Source organism: Athalia rosae, chromosome 2, assembly GCF_917208135.1.
Source record: "Athalia rosae chromosome 2, iyAthRosa1.1, whole genome shotgun sequence".
Taxonomy (NCBI): Eukaryota; Metazoa; Arthropoda; class Insecta; order Hymenoptera; family Athaliidae; genus Athalia; species Athalia rosae.
The window spans coordinates 28,179,717-28,199,374 of NC_064027.1; the positions used below are offsets into that span (position 1 = coordinate 28,179,717).

The 19,658-nt window shown below is 37.4% G+C and overlaps 1 protein-coding gene across 2 annotated transcripts in view; it reads right to left on the reverse strand.

The window, feature by feature from the left end:
• Nucleotides 1-8,774: 8,774 nt before the first annotated feature.
• LOC105685707 (alpha-2A adrenergic receptor) overlaps nucleotides 8,775-19,658 on the reverse strand; it is an 87,733-nt gene continuing 76,849 nt past the window's right edge. Inside the window, exons 2-4 of one of the 2 annotated variants that reach the window (XM_048649218.1) lie at nucleotides 17,556-17,766; nucleotides 17,383-17,474; nucleotides 8,775-13,304 (exon numbers count right to left, since the gene is read on the reverse strand). In XM_048649218.1, coding sequence (XP_048505175.1) covers nucleotides 12,705-13,304; nucleotides 17,383-17,474; nucleotides 17,556-17,766 — 903 coding nt within the window. In that variant the 3' untranslated portion in view covers nucleotides 8,775-12,704. Of the gene's footprint in view, nucleotides 13,305-17,382; nucleotides 17,767-19,658 lie in introns of both variants that reach the window. The other variant, XM_012400061.3, reaches the window with a different exon arrangement.

A 19,658-nucleotide genomic window follows, 5' to 3' on the forward strand; every position in this document is an offset into this window, starting at 1 on the left:
GGTGGAGATGGCGGAGTATCGAATACCGTGTATATTATATACATATATACACGCCCACGCGTCATGTATCGTACATGCAGCGTGTACGTACATATGTAATATAACAAGCTTGGGGCATGATTAATTCATCCGAATACATTATAAATTATTACATCAAATTCTGAATACTCAACCCCGACGATGCGTGTATGTATAATGGCGTTTTTTTTTCTTTTCTCAATATCATGCACGGTATATATACGACGCGCATCGGCTTATAAGCACATACGAACGCATGCATCATACATATTTCGGCAAAATTTATAGATTTATGCTAATATTCCAGCGAGCCGTATACCGTAATAATTTCTTATTTTACAATATACGTCGATACTCATCGTTCATTTCACTGTCATCCCTCGAGTTAAATATCATAAATGATGGCTTCGTAAACCCGTGGCGTCCACTGGCGCGCAGCGCATAGATCGGGGTGGCCCACCGGTAGGGGTGGTTTCGAAATTTTTTATAATTTTTACAAATTGATAAAAAAAAAATCTCCGAAAAATCGAGCCCTCTGTCCCAACTTCGATGATCAGATCTCTTTCGTTTTACAGATAGATATATTGTTCACGCGATGTGATGATTTGGATGATTTTTTTTTATTTCCACCGGTCCGAATTGTTATCGTTGTCGTAATTTTGTTTTTAGCGCGAAATTGAACTGTCAAAGAATTGACAAAGCTCTTCGAGCTGAGAAACGTTTATGCGGACGTACGTGTTGAATGGGTGTATATTTATTAACGTATACATAGCTTCGCACCTGTACGTACAAATACATAGACGTACGCACACACACAGGTATGCGCGGAAACGTATCCTGCGGTTAGCGGCAAGTTAGCTGTACAGCCATTTCGGTATTATTCGCGTCTTAACGGAGGCACGTATTTAGGGGTTGATTTATAACGAGACATTACTTTTCATAACGTTTGATGTTTGCGAATTCGCGTTATACGCCACGCGACTCTCATGCACTGCGGACGTCATACGTCGCCTGGAATTCCGGGGTTACAAGTAGGTACCTCGGGTGCAAGTGGGTAACGTACGTACGTACGTACGTATTGTATATCGCGGCGGAGTACGCGAGCTTATAGAAATTAGAATTGTAAGCTAACCTTGTGCAATTATACGTTATACGAACGAATTCGCGAATTAGTTAACATCAGAAACACGACGTGTATACGCGATATAGTGGGGTAGTGGCGAACTACAACGATATATAATTGCAATAGTTCGCTGCAACTCCAATTAAAATTTTCGGTCTCTAATCATCTGTGATTATAATTATGATTATAGTCGGCGGGAATTCGGACGTTTCAGAGCGTCGCGTTGGACGTATGAATTATTTGGAAGACCGCGAAGTCGGAAGTTGGAATAAAACGAAAGAAAAAAAAGAAAAAAGAAACCGCGTTTCTTTTCACCTCGAGATATGAGAATTATCGTGTAAGAGATCGGAGGAATGGAAAATGTGCGGGAAAGAAAATAAATAAAAAGTAACCGCGGAGAGGGAATAGAAGAGAGCCAAAGAAAAGAGAAAAGAAAGAGGGAGACGAAGAGAGACAAGCTATTTATATGGAAAATATGAGGGATGATTTTCGCAACCAATAAGTTTCACATGCTCGCAAGACTTCCTATTTTCGTTTCCACGATGATGGGGCAAGATTTTCCTCATACCGGGTTACACCTACTTAGAGTCATGGGATACCAGGAGAGCGGCGTCTTCTCGGTTACGGACTTTTAACCGAGGGAAGGTACGATAAGGGACGAGAAGGGGGAGGGAAACGAAAAGAGAAAGGTGCGGGCTACGCTGGTAACTACCTACGGCGTACGTATAAATTTACCAGATTACTTCCGCGCGGTTTAAGCAATTCTAACGAAATTCGGCGGCAAACAGAGAGCTTTGCTTTACGGTCTAGAATCCATTACTAAAAACCGTTTCTCTCTCTACAGACTTCTATATATATATATATATATATATATATATATATATATATATATAGATAGATATTATACACACGCGTACATACGTATACCCGCGATTAGCCTTGAATTTTCGAAATCGTAGATCGCGAAATCATCCATGCGAATATGTCTGCCCATGTTCGAATTGGTTTAACGATCAGAGTTCGTTGTCGTTATTACATCCGTGCAACGTTCTCACGGAAATTCGATGGAACAATTAAAATTACCTCGATGGTCCAATGTAATTTTTTTTTTTTTAAAAACTCACCCGGTGATTTCCAAAGTTTGGGTATCCTTCTCGTCCCTTCGTCGAGGCGTTTGGAGATCCAGATAACGTGTTGGTGATTACGGTGAGTTAGCCGTGAAACGATTTTTGAAAATTTTCCAAAGCTGCAGTGAGAGAATAGCGAGATGAAAAAAAAAAAATTTGAATAACGTGGTGTGTGCAGCTGAATTTATTAAATACGCTTCGTCGAAAATTAGCATCATAATCTTTCGCTACCCAAAAAAAAAAAACCCTTTGAAAGTCTGCAGTGCGGATGAAAATCGTTATTCGTACGCGTACCTATGTACAGCCGTATGATGGATAGACTGCGTAGGTATAATGTACTCTATACATGTGTATGTATACCTATGTATATATCGGAGCAAAGCAAACTGACTCATCCATTTTAATCACGGATAAGAATTTAATAAAAGATAATTGAAGGGAACGTTAAATACTGAATAAAGCGCCGGATTAATATGTGAAACATAAAATAAATAAAATATGATAAATTATCAGCGTATATAATATAACAACGGGGGAAAATTGAAAAAGACAATAACGTACATAGAAACGAACGGCGAAAACGCGCGAGCTTCTCCCTGTACATATGTATACATACAGACAAGATTGAAAGCGACGAAATTAATTAATTACACTAAAATCTTGGTGCACTTTCGAAAATTTGCAAACTCCGGGGTTACATAAATTGTGCATAAATTCGTGACATTTGCGGGTTGCAAAATCGATCGTACGTTCGGTACGGCGCAAGAGGTTTTATTCGAGGCCATTATGGTAAACCGTAATATCGTACGGAATAGCGGTCAGTTCATTAGACCAATTTATCAAAACCACCGCTGTACATTTAATGTACATGCAGCTAGAACTCGTTAGCCCTAAATATGAAACCCGCTTCAATTTAAACGCGATACTTCGTCTCGTCTCAATCGTACTTTTTTCATCCTGCAGATTATTCCAATTTTTCCTTCTCTTCTCCTATCCAATTCATTTTTTCTATACCTAGATAACGATTTGCACGCGGAGAGAACTGCGTACAGACGGAAGTTCCACCGCGGCTGCACACCCTGCAGAAATATATGTGTAGGTGAAATTTTTGAATTTTTGGCTCGTACAATTGCGTCTCGGTGGTCGCGTCTCGTCTCGTCCATAAATTAAAATGATTCTTCCCGCTCGTCTGTGTATATTTGTTGTTTTTTTTTTTTTTTTTTTTCTACCCCTCCATGCTCTCGAAGGAGCGTGGAAATATCCGCAGTGGACTACACGCCCCTATTTTCGTATCCCGCATTTCACGTTATGCACATACATAGGCATAGTGTGTTGTACGTACGTACGCGGATAGAAAAGCTGCAGCTTTTATGTTGCGTGAGCCAGAAGTTTTGCGAACTGCATAATAATATATTTATATCTGGAGGCAGGGCTGACTTCGCCTGCTTTTACACTACGTCACACGTACGCGTGTATGCGGTATGGCACAGTTTGCGTTCGAATTCTAACAAAACTTTTACCCAGGTTAGGATTTATCCCGATATGTTCAGCGTCGTGTTATTCGTAAAACGAGCTGTTCCAACGTTATTCGAATAAATGTTTCGCGCCTTTGGGAAGACGGAATTTTTTGAAAAAAAAAAAGACGCGTGACTAGCGGAGGCGTGATTTCAAAGATGTCACCCAACATCGCGTCCGTGTTGAAAAATTCTTCCGATTAATCGTCGCTAGAAGGGGAGTAAAAATTAGAAGAATAATTCCACTCCATTTCCGCTGCAGTTTCCGTCCAACATGAAAACAGCGATTAAGTAGATCTAGGATCATATAATCCAGTTCCTTCTTCTCTACCTGGCTCATGTAAATAAATCGCCACGCCATCTTGTTCGTCTTTTATTTATTTATTTTTTTTTTTTCCCCATTCGCTCTCGCGGAGTTTAGTGGAATATTTATGGGCTGTCCAAATTTGCATTTCCTTTGTCGATGATCCCACCGTGATTTATTTTCATCAGTTGAAGTGCATGAGTGGGTAATTCCGGGGGGAGGTTCACCCCCCCCCCCCGCCGGTCTCCCCGTTTTCCCTCCGTTCCAGCCCAATAGGAAAAACTCGAAATTCCGCGGTTATATTTCCCGAATGAATTTCAACGTAGTTTCCAAAATGGCGTGGGGCTGATTCGGGGCTGAGTTTGTTCCTTGAATTATGAGCCGGCAATGCGAATGTTATCCCTTGTCATTACGAGGTATAGTTGTTTGTAGGTAGCTGGGTAGCTTTACGTACGGATCCTAATCCTGTCACTCTACGATCCCTTTTATGAGAACTTGGAGTTCCCCGTTCGCGAAACTAAGAAACTCCCGGCAGCCATGATTAGTCATGGTGCGCGAGTTAATTTTACTTTTTCGCTTCATTATTCGCAACGAAAAAATCATAAAATATGGCGACCCTTGTCCCGCGGGATGACGAATGATTCCATCGATAACGGGGCACGCGACGGCCTACCCCTCAAAAATGATAGCAATTCACCAAAATAGACGAATTTCAAAGCGAGTGCATAATTCCCACCGATCGCGCCAACGGTATACACTGTATATACACCGCAGTTATAACTGTTTCGGATGAATTGTGCGGTTTCGGGGGTGAGTCGATGAAATGGAATGAAATCCGGTAGCTGATTACCGATGGGATGTAGAGGATGTATATATGGCGAAACGTGGGTATAAATGCAGGTGTACATAAGTTATAAACGTCAGTAATTTGTTACTTGGAGGTTTACTTGCGCAGATGAGACCATCGTTGCTTATTTTGGATTCGACAAGTTGGGATGCGGTTGACTGCCACCATTTTGGTTTATACCCGTACCCCGGTGGAGTTGCGGGTGTATACGTGTATACCGTACGTACACGGATATCCACAATTCCCACTTTCCGTTGTATTCAAGTTTATATCAGTTCTGCGGAGCTTCTGTGAGTGAATGGTTGAATCAAACTGATGTACATACATATATGTACGTAGGCGAGTTTGATTTGGCTCTCCATCCCGCAATGCATATATAAACACGTACAATACGCGTACATATGTACGGTACATATGGGTATAGGTATATATACATAGCCCGTCCGCGAACCTAGTCTTGCGGTTTAATCGATTAAAAAATTCATCGAATAAGTTCTCCGAGAGGTTATCGCACTATATACACACGCTGTGTAGGCACGTATACATATATACCTATATACGTGTACGCTTCTATTTCATCAGCTCTCTATTTTCCAGCTGAACCCTGAAACTCGCTATTCCGTTAGTTCGATTCAATTCCGATTTCCGTTTCGCCTCTTGCCGGTGCCGGCGATGCCCGCTGGTTCAACCGCAAAAACCACTTTCGGAGAAAACTGCGAAACTTGCATCTGATCCTTTCCGATACGGTTCATTAAACAATTACTACCGAACAATGAGACTACCGTATGGATTACGTTTAACTTTCCAGAATTCGAAGGAAGAAAGGAAAAAAGGAGACAACCAAAAAGTAAACCAAATACGTGAATTACTCCGATGCGCTTCGGGGGAAATTTGGCCCCTAAAAGCTCTAATTCTAGCAGAAACGATGGATCAACTTTTAACGATCGAAGAGAGTAAGAAAAACGGCGAGAAAAATACGAACGAATCACCACGGACGAAAGAGCTGCCGAAGAAAACTTAAATTCAAAGCCTTTCCATCGGGTGAAAAGTAATCGCTGGAGGGTTCGAGCTTTGCAGTGAAAAACTACCATATACCAACCTACATATATTAGACGTATTATCGTCTTTTGGAATATTCAATTAATTTTCAAGATCATGATCCTTCGTCTGTTTCTGCCCGGAACGTTGCCCGGACGGGTGTACGTTATTTTCGGTTACGGAATACCTGAAATATGGAAGGTTTTCACACGTAATGAGAATGTGAAATGAAACAATTTTTTTTTTTTTTTTTTAGAAAACAGAGTTTTAATGTTTTAATATAGTTTAATGTCTGTATACATGTCATATAGTATTCTTTCCCCCCTTCATTTATCGTTATTATTATTATTATTATTTTTTTTATAATAATTGTTCTCTTAATGTCATCGTATTATTCTTCCCCTTTTTTGTTTCTTTTTTTTTTCTACACATCGCATCATTTCGCGATACACATTAAATATATATATGCACCTTATATATTATAATCCTATATCGTGCACCACCTCGTAGTATCTCTGCTTTATTATTTATACCTGCACGCAACAATATAAATGTTTAGTCATTTTCTCTTGTACGCTCTCTCTCTCTCTCTCTCTCTCTCTCTCAATTCTTTTGTTCCATCTTCACATCGCTTTCTTTGGTTTTTCATCTGCAGCCTGCTTTTTCTTTTTCATTTACTTTTGCACACGCATGACGTCGTTAATGTGTATATATGGATATAATATGTATGTGGAACGTCATGTTTTTATATACATATACACACACGTAGGTATGTGGAAGTCGCGCGTCAGAAGTCGTAATTCGAAATAATTATAATGATAATGATAATGATAACGTCTTTTGGTTTGTCTAGTTTCTTTTATTCATATCATTATTATCATCATTACTATCGTTATATCGGTACTCACATAACGTACCTTATCGATCAATTAAATATGATTAATTATTATTTTTATAGTCGTTAAAATTACATTATTTCTCGTTTTACTACGTTATACGATATATATAATTATATATATATACATTCATTTATATACTCATGTAGATATATATATCTATGTATATATATTTTAATTCATTTGTTGAACGTTAAATTTTAAACTTGAATTGTTCTTGTCGTTATCATGGTATTAGGTTTTGAATTAATTTTTCTGTCTTTCTCTTTTCCTTTTTTGTAATATAAAAAATTATTATCGCTATTACAGATTATCTACATAGTATTATATATATATATATATTAATATTTTATATATATAACGACTCTAAATTTTCGGCTTATGATTTAGCCTTGAATAAATTATATATATATATTTATATATCTAATATACATTATTTAACCGAGTTTATAATTTATTAATAAATTTTGCGACGATCAATAATAAATTTTATTTATTACACGAATTATAAGTAGATAGGTATTGTACACGTATATAACTCGCATAGAAGCGTAATTGAATGTGATAAATGATATTGATTTCCGAGTTTCGAATCCAAGCTGAATCGGAGGATGAAAAATATAAATTTTCAAACAAATTATCGCGAGGGATGGAAAAAAAAGGGAACAAAAAAAGTCGGATATCAACCGGTAGGAAATGTAGTTTAAGAAAAAAGAGAAACTGTTCATATTCGGGCGAAACGTTCGAACGGCGGGGCTCGCGCCGTGTGCGCGTTTTGCCCGGGGGTTAATTTCTGGAATGAAAAGTTCGTTACTTTACATAGAAAAATGGTAATTCATTGTTCCGTTAATTTTAGAGAGAACGATATTCGAATAAGTTATGCTTTGGATTATTATTTATGTATGTTATACGTATATACTAGGTATATGGGAATTTGGGCATTTTATATTAGGTATAGTTACGTAGGTATTTATATGTAGTGTTGTTTTTTCTTTTAAACATATAACGCCGTCGTTTCATCATTTAATTAATAATAATTTTTTTCTTTCAATAGATAATTGAATTACGAAACGTTAGTGAGTTTAGAATAACTATATAAATCGTATGCACTGGATTCAATTAAATATTACACGTCAATAAGGAAGAAATGGAAGACTTTTATATATTAAACTTGACGTCATATAGAAAACGAAGACGACTGCGCAGCGATCATCTATATTTTACTTCATATATATATATATATTTATATAGTATATGTAACATTCAAATTGCAATGTTGCATATAATTATCATTATTAATTTCATATTCTAAGACTCAATCGTTTTCTGGTTGGGTTAAGTTCTACGAGTTTCCGATTATGTTATATTATACCTCGAACTCATGCATGCACGCATTTTTTAAAGCTGTTAAAAATTACAAATATTTATAATTATATACTATATTTACAGATTACAAATAGATCATTATTCGTTATTCGATATAATATAACCATATCTATATATATATATATATTTTAAAGTTCCTTAAATAATAATATACGTACAATTGATTTTTTCAAATTAATTTACTATAATTCTTCTTTTCTTCCTTCTTCTCCTTAATATTATTATTATTGTTACAATTATTATACATGTATAGTAGCTGATCTTCGCGTGGTCAACAATTATGCGATTATGTTATATATTTCTCAATAATATACTCAACCTATACAACATAATAATAAACATTCATCTATTTTGTAATTGTATAAATATTTATACTTATACGGATCAGAATTAGAATCTTTTTTGAATTTTTTAATTAGTCAGAATATCTTACATGTATATTGAATCCTTAATGATATCGAAACATAATATATATGTATTGTATATGCGTATATACACGTAAAGCAGGAATACGCTGCAACGATGATTTTTATTTATTCCACAACTTTTTCTCCCCGCACATCTTTAACTACGATGATATTTCTTAGTTTTTTTCTCATCACGAAAATTTCAACTGAGAATCGGGAAGGATATATAAGGAATTTCGAATTTACAAATCTATTTTCTAAACAATTTTTGCCCCATCTTTCACTACCCCATATAGAAATATTCACAGAATTTTTATAACAGACAAACCTACAAATGTATAGGTATAATATATGTATACATACGTGGGATAAGTATATAACAATTAATAAGTTTTCTTTAAAGTTATCGTTTTCTTTTTCTTTTATTTTTTTTTTTTCGTTTTTGTTGGATGATTTTTTTTTTTTTTTGGTTTCCACTCGTATATTTCATTTCATTCAATTATAATATGACGAACTAATAATCTTTTCTTTTTTTTTTTTTGTCTGCAGTTTTTCTTTCGTTTATATATATATTTTTTTTTGTTTTTTTCTCTTTATTTTCGGTTTACTCTTATATTTTTTTTTACCGGTCATGTTGCTTTTGTCAACCCCAACACACCTTGAAAGCGTTTTAGTGATATCACAGTGATTTCATTGCTCCAATATTATCAATAGATTATTATTACTATTATTATCATCATCATCATCATCGCATCAACATAATCATCCCCATTCATCGTCGTCGTCATCGCCATCATCATCATTATTATTATTACTATTATTATTATCGTTGACAATCATTTTCTTCCACATTTGATATATCCGTATCCTGAAAATTCTGCATTTTTTGGTTGTGAATTTTGAGACGTAAAAATTCTTTTTTTCTTCCCAGTTTTCATATGCGTACGTCGATTAGGTATATAGGATTTTCAGGGTTCGGATTACATAAACTATATCAGTTCTTACATATTGTTTTTTTATACATAATCAAAAGTATAATCCTGTAACGTGGATATGAGGTGAGGGTCGTCAAAATTCATGAGAAAAAAGATAGATGTGAAAATTTTCAAAGAAAACTAGTTGAACGATCTGGTAAAGTGTTGGAGAATGGGACATGCGAAGTCGATAAGAATACAACGAATAAAAACAGAACTAAGGATCATGAAATCCAAGTAATAATTACAACCAAAGATTTCCTGAAAATTTCAAATCTTCACTTCATTAGAATCGACAACGTTTGTCGGAAGTGTATAATTTTCCTCTCATTGTTAGTTACTATCGTAGGCATCGAACGCAAAAAGTTTGGATCGCAATTTAAGTACTACAATGAGAATAATATTAAAAATGACAATAATCAGAATAATAATGACAGTGGTTATAATCGCGGTGGCAATATTAATAATGATAATAAGAATAATGATAATTTTTTCGATAAACCATTTTCATGTGTATACCAATACATACCATGTAATACCATCACGATTATTAATGCGGTGTGCATCCCCGTAATTGTCTGATGGATTTTTATTATTATTATTAATTTATTTATTCATTCAATAATCATTTAGTTTTATTTATCTTTTTCTCTTTTACGTAACACGTACATCAACGATTAAATGTTGGGACGCATATATGCGATCGTTACATGAATATCGACGATAGCCATATATTTTCAATTATTTCTCTCAATCTAATATATGTATAATGTATTATATTTGTAAAACCCTATGCATTTAGTAGGAAACTCTTGCTCGTGTTATTTGTCAATGATTATCAGATACTGCCTTTAATCTTTATCTTATTTTTCTTCCAAGTTATTCCTTTGTATTTCATATATTATTAATCCATTATTTGTACGTGTGAAACTCAAAATACATATATAAATTTACTTTGACGGGATCAGATTGTCGTATCATGTGGAATTGTAATTTTCATGTATAATGGAGTCGAAGGTTATTGTAGAATCGTATTATATGTAAGATGAAAGTTGAAGTGACTTTTTATTTGTCGGAAAATTCTCGTTTTTCTTTTGCTTTGTTTCATTGAAAAAAAAAAGGAATCTTTTTTATTTCTCAAATAATACAAATATACAGCTACTGCAGTCGCGTGTAGATTATATTATTGCATTCGGTTACTCCAATTAATCGTTGATTGTATTTTGATTTTTTTTTTTCTTTTCATTCAATTTTCCTACGCTATTGGACACGTGACTGCCATTTAATTATAGTTGGTATAATTCGATTGGAAATCTAACAAAATGTTTCATCTACGCTGCATCAGTTTGCGGTGAGAAGAGTTTAATTTTCATCGATTAGTTTCTCCGGTTTTTTTCCCCCAATTTTTGGTCTGTCATAAAAAGGCTAAGCTTTGAGTATCTGCTGTACTTAGATTGTTTAATTTATTCAATGTAGCTATTATAATATTCGTAAACATCGTTCATTCATCCGTAGGTTATACTTTTATATTTCAAACATTTATATTTGCTTTGATTATTATCATTATCATTATTATTATTATTAATATTATTTTACAAAAATTTATCGTGAGTATTTCGTAAAATGTGATTGATTTTGTTGGTTTGGTGAATTTTTTTTTTTCTTCCTTCAATAATTAATATTTCTACGATGATTATTATTTTTGATGATTATTGTAATTGTTCTTCGTTCAATAGTTGAGAGAAATTACTCCGTTATGATAATTCTAAGGCTTTTCTTTTTTATTTTATTTTATTTATTTATTTATTTCTTTTTTTTTGATATTGCATTTTGATCTGTAGGAATTTTATGTTTTATAGTATATTATATAGATATAGAAATTTGATTTAAAATTTGAAATAAATTATAAGATGCGCTCTGATATGCGTCATAGCATTATATATTTATTTACATTTTATTTATAACCACATTTTCATTATAGTATGTAATGTAATTTGTGGAATTGATTTTTCATTAACTAATAATATTTTTTCTTCACCATCCTAATTCCCGTTGTCTCAAATTTGGTTTCGTTACCGTAATTGTTGTCGTTATTATTATTTTCAATATTCATTATCAATCTCTTTGAAATGTTGCGAATGCTAGAAGCGATACGAAATTCTTGAATCACAATTGTATAAAACAATAAAAAAATCTATTTCATTCGAAAAATTATATTTAAAACGGATACCGAAATTTGTAAACACCAAAAAATAAAAATACATTTGGTGAGGTGATTTTTCGTCCTTTTTTTTTTTTTTTTGAATTCGCCTCGTTTAACGTCAAAGTGCGAATAAAATTCCAATTGGTTAACGTTCACTTATGTATGTATATATATTTTTTTTTTTCGCTACAGCCCTTCTTCCTCCATTTCAAAAGAATTTCCTAATTACGTTCGAAGGATCTTTGAACTTTTCACTCAGAAAACGCGACGAGCTGAACGGGGAAAAAAAGTAGAATAAAATAAAATGAAAAATGAATAAATGAATGGAAAGTTAATGAAATCGAAAAACAAAAAAGGTGATCGTTTCGCATGCAAAAGTTTCGAATGAATCCTGTCTGGTAATTATAGCGAAACAATTGGGAATAAAAAGAACTAAAAAAACATTAATAAATAACTGAGCAAAACAGAGAAAAAAGGATTTCATCGGGATGATGGTGCGCTTTTTTTGTTTTCAATTTTATTCGAATAGAATTGTCGCCATTTTGATATTAGCATACATACTATGTATATACCAATTCGTTTAACTAAGTTCATATACATACAATGTATATATACAGATATATATATGTATGGTATAATAATAATTATTCAGTGTTTCGTTAAAGGGTTCGGAACGCCGAGGTTCGATTCGCCTTCGTCAATGGAAAATCATTAACAATCTACGAATGAAATATCACCGTTAATTCACTCATCTTTTCCGCGAACGCATGACCAGAGGGAGGTACGACCGCGGTGACGATCGCGCTCCTCCTGCTACCTACCCCGGTCATTTTGAAGGGAATTTCTACCTCTAAGCGTTCTCGGCAACTATTTAAACAATATCCGTCTGAACGCTCGTCGGAAGTCCTTGTTGAAGACCGTGTATATCACGGGGTTCAACGCGGAGTTCATGTAACCTAGCCAAAATACGATCACAAGTGCTTGCCCCGGTATGGGGAGATTCGGGAAAAGGGGCTTGACGATGTAGAGAAAGAAGAAGGGCAGCCAACAGGCGATGAAACTCCCCATAATCAGACCGAGGATAAGGGTGGCCCGCTTCTCTTTTTTCCTCGCCAAACGTCGCTTCTCCCTTTCGGGATCCCGTGGTTTCGGAGGCTTTATTTCTATCACCGGACACTGATCCTTGTTCACCTTACCTACGTCGATTTGTTCCCTCTTTAATTTGTTCGTCGTCTTTCGTCCGAATATCGGCTGACAAAGCCTCAATTTTAATGGTTTAACTACCGCACATCGGGACACTACACCGCTGTCGGAGGACGATGGATCGAATTCGGATACCATGTCGACGTCTATTCCGACGCTCGGCGCCCTGCACCGCAACGGTATTGTCTGCGTCGTAGTACCCTCCCCGTTAACGGACAACGACGCTTTCAACGTCGTCTTTTGGATCTGGAGTGGAACGCTCACCTGAAACACAAATATATACGGGGGATTTTAGCCACGGCGAAATCCAGTCGTTGAAAATTATCGATCTTTCGATCGGTTCGCGTTCACGCTATACGGAACCCACCCCGTAATCACGCACGTACGTACGTACGTACAAACGCGCGGCATTGTCCCTATAGTTCGACGACTGTCGGCCAATTTCCGATTACCGTAACGATAAATCTGAATAATTCGATGAATAATTTCACGGACATCCGTATATATATATATATATGTATGTATATCGGATCGCTGTGTGTACCGTAACAAATTTTCTCACCTCCCGCGAACACGTAGACGCGTTACGTAGATACGTATTATGGCATACCCGTATGGAAACGTTGTGTGGGTAGACGTTCATAAGCGATAATAGGACGGGCGAAGGGTCTTCAATTTAGGGGTTTGTATGCGCATACGTATAGTTCATTCTGTCTGCGGTTTCCGCATCTCTTGGGATATACTTGGCGGCGATTCGTTGCCCCGGATCTCGATACATGCTCTATCTAGGATCTATGTATATAATAGAGTTTCGGAGTTTTGTACAACGGTGGACCGGACCGTACCCCCACTCCCCGACTACTCTATAGTACGGGGTGATTGCTGCAGTACAAACATTTGGATTTCAGGAAATAGTCCGAAGTGAAATAGCTGGGGTGGTATAGCTCTGGCTGTACTGTACGCGCTACCGGTATCGCGGTAGCTGTGCTGGTAGAAACCGTGATGAGTTTCGCTCGTTCGAATCTTCTTAGGGGTATTACGAGCAAATATAGACCCGCGTGTACATTATACTCGGAAGATCATTAATAAGTTATCGTTTTACGCGAAGGTCTGTACGCTCGTTTCGAACGAGTTAAAAATCTCCGAGTTTCTGGCTACGAGGAGAGCGTGAAAAAAATTTTGAACGAAAAATTTGAAGATTTTGAGATTTATGAATGTTGTTTTTTTCGTCTCTCAAGTTTGTGAATTATGAATGTTTTAAGCGAGAGAAAAAAGATATTAATTGAGCTCGGCGTGTACGGGGAACTTTTTCGGGAGTAAATGATGCAAGTGAAGTGAAAAAAAAACAAAAAAAAAAAAACACAATTGTTTTTTTTTTTTCTTACTCGCCTAACGACGCCGATATGTAAATTAGACGAGATAACAAGACGCTGTTTTCGGGTCCGCCGCGCGTATACGTATATATATATATATACCGTTGATGTTACAAAGTGTACGCGGTGTATGTATGTACATGGTAATATTCTTGCGGTGAACAAATAGGTGAAGTAAAATATGTATCAAACTAAAATAGGGGTAACAAACGGAATAACAAGACGGCGAAGAAGAAGCGCGGAAGAAAGGGGGGGAAAAAAAAAAGGAAAATTACCATCTCGGTAAATGGTTTTGCAAATGGCGACTGGATGTATGCTGTATACACGTGTATAATACGGTGACGTAGAAAATGCGCGTTGAACTGAATCTCCGCTTAATGGCGAGTCGCCAAGTACGTACGTACATGGGCAAAAAGAAAAAGGAGAAAAGAAAAAAAAAAGAAAGAAATCAGAGAAACTACGAAAAGAAAATGACAGCGGGAATATACACCCCCCGTCAAAGAAGTAACACTACTCTTCAGATCCATATACACACACGTACACTGTTGAAGTATAATTTTCTAGACGTCGAAAAGTTGGATGCGATCCCAAGATCGCTTAAAATATACCCCCCATCTGGACAGATTTTTTTTATCTTTTTGGCGGTCGTTCGAAAACGGAGTTTGAGTAGAAAAAAAATTGAAAATAATAACAGAGAATCGTGAAACTAGCCGTACGATGTGTGCGGTGTGCGCTCAACGTCCGTTGGTTACCTTTTTCGATTGGTGGGATTTTTGGTTGGCGTTTCGTTCGAAATTTTCCGATGGGCTTTAAATTTTGCGGAGTCGAGCTTCGCGCGCACCGAGGGTAGGTACATTAACTCGTTAGCCTGCAGGATTCTAATTCGCGATAACGTGGGATTGATTCAAAATTGAATGATGAGGGTGGTCGAGATAAAGCTCTCGATTGTGGTGGTTGTGTAATCGATGTTAAATCATAAACGGATTGGTACGTCCCCGGCTTTTCGATTTTCGAATATGAACTAAACCGTACCGGCCGTAGAGAAAAAACAAAAAAATAAAATAAATATCAAAAATGAGAGTGAAATAGTGCGGCGAACCGTCGCAAATTATTTATCATAAATTCGAAATCCCATTCGGTCCACCGTTCGCGAAGGGGTAATTTTTTGGAAATCCTTTGAACGGGGTCTCCGACCTTGCAAAAGTTTTATTCAATTCACTTCATTATCGAACACTCGTCGTTAGTAACGACTAATTACGGAGAACCGAAGTTTTTGAAGGGTCTCCTCGTAGATCGGCTTAAAAATCGCGCAAATGAGCTGCTGCGGCAGGAGTCGATAGGTAGATAAGTATTAGAGTTGAAACATATACCGGTATACCTGATATAATATATCAGGACGGAATGTCCTTCGTCTCGCCTCTCGTTGTTCGTCTATTTTATTTTTTTATTTTTTTTTTTACTTCTGTTCTTCTACAGTTTTCAACTTCGTAATTACGTCCGGCGTTTTTGCTACCCCCTGCACCTACCTTGCGGAGGATCTCTTGATAATGCATAGAAAATTTTCCTCACTTCTGTATCCTATTATCGACGCATACCGTACCGAGATGAAAAACGACAAAAAAAAAAAAAGAAGAAAAACCAGAAAAAGGGATGAAAAATAAAGCAATTGCGTATAATAATGAAATACGTATAAGTGTGTGACGTTATAATTTGGCAAGGTCAACGAAATGGACAGCTTTGAAAAAAAAAAGAGATCAAAAGGTCGATTGCCTCTTTTTTTTTTTGTTTTTGAGTCCGCGCGCGGTTCGGGTCGTTTTTTCATTTTTCATTCTACGTTTTTCGGGGGTAGGTGTTTATTGGGTCATTCCACTCGAGAGCACTCTCAGGAGCGCACTTGCTCCGATCAACGCGAATAATAATTGTGTTTTTGATTCGCGAAAACGATTCCGAAAATAATTGTTCTCACCTTTTTTGACCAGCGCACCGCAATTTTTCTACTTCCTATTTTTTATTCAATTCCATTCCGTACTTTATTTCTTTTTCCTTCGTATTCATTTTTACCGTAATTCCAAAATGGGTGTGTCCCGAAGACTGATCCTGAGACAACGTCGTTCAAAGAAAAAAAAAAAAATAATTGATTTGACGATATTTCGGAAAAAATGAGACACGACATGAAAGATCAGAAGTATGCTACGTACGTTCTATCACAACTGTGGATATCGTAGGATCAATTAATCGTACCTTATATTTATTATCATCCCTCAATCTTATTGGACATATTTTTCTAGGTCTTCGTTCATCCGTCCGATCAAGTTGTACGGAATCCTTTGTATTATTTACTTCGTCTTTGACGACGTTATGTACCGTTCGGTACATACCCTTGAGTGCGTGGATTCGGCAATCTCGGTCGATCGGGGAAAAATGTTTTTCGGCTTTTGGTTTTCGATTATATCGATATTTGAAAAAAAAAAAATTCAAGACTACGCTCGGTAATTTTGACGCCCCTCCCGCGCGTTCCCTGTACAGTCGATAGATATATATATATAGATCAGATATGTACCGTACATAGATACTATATACGTAGATGTATACATATATATATATATACAGGTATGTACAGATGCACGTATATAGGCGCATATACACATCGCACAGATATTCGTTAATTTCTGCTGCCGCGAGTTTACGGTAGTATTCAGTGCCGCGCTGCAGAGGATAGGAATTTAATTACCGGTACACTTCAGTCGGCCCCCTCCCTCCTGAGAGAGTTCATTTTAACTTTTACACCTTAACTATACGTGGGCGATAGGTGTGCGCGTGTGTGCGCGCGTTCGCGTGTGTGTACGTGAAAAAGTTCGATCGCGGGTGGATAACCCGTGAATACCTAATTTTAATAAAATTGCAAAAATTTCTGCGATTCGCGGCGGTCGCCCCCCGAGCGTAGCGTAGCTACTCATGGCATAGATTACCTTCAGAGTGTCCTTTTCCTCGAGCTGGGGGTTACTCCCTCCCCCCGGTTCCGCCTCCGATGTGCTTATGTCGCTGGCGAAGTCACACGTTACTATCGGAATTTGAATAGGTTGATTTTCTATAGTGGCAACATTTTCCATTGTCGAATTACAAGCTTGCATTTTTCGCGTACCGGTCGCCGGCGTACTTTGAGTGAAACTCGTTTGTCTTATATCCGGTGATTCCGGGACCGCAGCTCTCGCCACCGGCTTTTTTCTAATGCCTCTTCTCGCTCTGGCTTTCGCCGCGAAATATATCCGGATGTAGACGAACACCATTATGCAGGATGGAATGTAGAAGCTGCCGAGTGCCGAGTAAAGCACGTAACCGATGTCCTCCGATAACTGGAACAAATAAAAATTCATGCCGTTCGTTAAATTGCCCCTCATACAATGATAACTTGCAAGGCGTTACACTTTCAACACCGCGATCTTATTCGCTCTGTTCCCCCATTTTTTTTTCCATCCATCCTCGTCGAATCCCTCCTTTTTCATTTCCTTCGTCTCGCTGTTATCCTATCGATCGAAATTATTCACCCTGCACGACTTGCGTATCTCGCGCGAATCGCTCGATTACAACCATTAACTTAATCGTAAATCCCCCCCGTTTTGCGGAGAAAGGATATCGTCCGGGGGCTGTCACGTATTTCGAGCGACGATATAATGTACCGCGTCGTGCACTCACGTGCTTGTTACACGCCTGTGAGGTATACGCGTGTAACGCGTGCCGCTCGGAATTATTACAACGTCCAGCTCGGACTTTTTGACGATGACGTATCTATACCCCGGTGAACGATGAAACGCGGTGAAGGATGAATAATGAATCGGGGTGGATACCGGATGTGGAGATACACGCGCGACGATACGGAATCGGAAAATATCGGCGATTCGCTACCTAATTATTATTATTCCTTGCGACCGATTGCGATCGATGAGATCGAATCGACGACGACGACCACGACCGTTTCTCAGATTAATCAATTTCTACCGGGATATCCGAATTTTCGTTCCCATATCTGATCCCGTAGTCCCCACCTGATATCTGCGCGATTGATTCCATTGATTCGAATTTCATTCGCATCGAAACGACGTCCCTGGTACACAGCTATGATTATACCGTATAAACCGGCGGTTACCGTTTTTAAACGAAAATTCAATTTCCGTGTAAAAATATCGCTTAAAATTTCGCGGATCGTCCTCCTGGCGGTTCTATACGTTGCGGCACGTGTGTGTATACGGTATGGGTATAGCTATAGGTGTTTTCCGTCCAAACAAATTTTTCACTGAGTTAAAATGAAGATAATAAAACCAAAAAAAAAAAGAAAGAAAAAAAATGGAAGAAATTAGAGTTCGTTTTTTTCTCTTATTAATTTTAACGTGTTCTTTTTCAAAAGCGCGGTCAAAGCGCAGGAGAAATTCAAAGCAAAAGGAAATATTAATTTGCCTCTTCATCCCGCCCCCTCCCGCTCCCCGATTCCCCCGTCGCGCCACTCTCCTTTTGAAATTTATTTATTCATATTTATTGCGATAAACGACCTATTTTATTTGTACTTCCGTGAGGGACGTGGAGTGCGAATCATGACAGATCCGATCAGACGCCAATTTTATGATCCTACGTACGTACCTGCGTTATAACACATACGAATGTAACCGCTGCCGCTAATGGATTTCTACGAGCGGTATACGCACGGCTAGATTATCCGTTGATTGATAGTCCCGATCGGTTTTTATATATATATTATTATTCAAAATTTGGATCACGCGAATCGGCGGCTGACAAAACGCTTAATTTATAAACAATTCGCACGCGATAGCTGCCCAAGTTTACATCGTCGAATAGTTCGACGGAAGAAAAGCGATCGAACTTCGGGCGAAAGCTCGACACTTCGTTAATAAAGTTGACAAATTCGTTCGTTCGAATATTCAGGTGTCAACGCGCAGTGTGGAGGGAAATTACGTCGCGGATGTTCTCGCTCTCATATTACCAAAAAACGCGAAGGTTTCGTTCAATTGTTATTCGAAAAGGCGATAAGGGCAAAAAAATATTGCGCCCTTCGCGAAATTCACAGGGATTTAAAAAAAATATCCTTGGGTTCGTTTTTCGAGCGAATGACCCATACGTGCGCGTTATGTATAGGTACGTACGTACGTACGTACTACACGTGCTGTAAATGACGTGCGTACCTATATCGTCGTCTCGCACGATGGGAGCTGCCTCGATAACCGGCGTAATATAG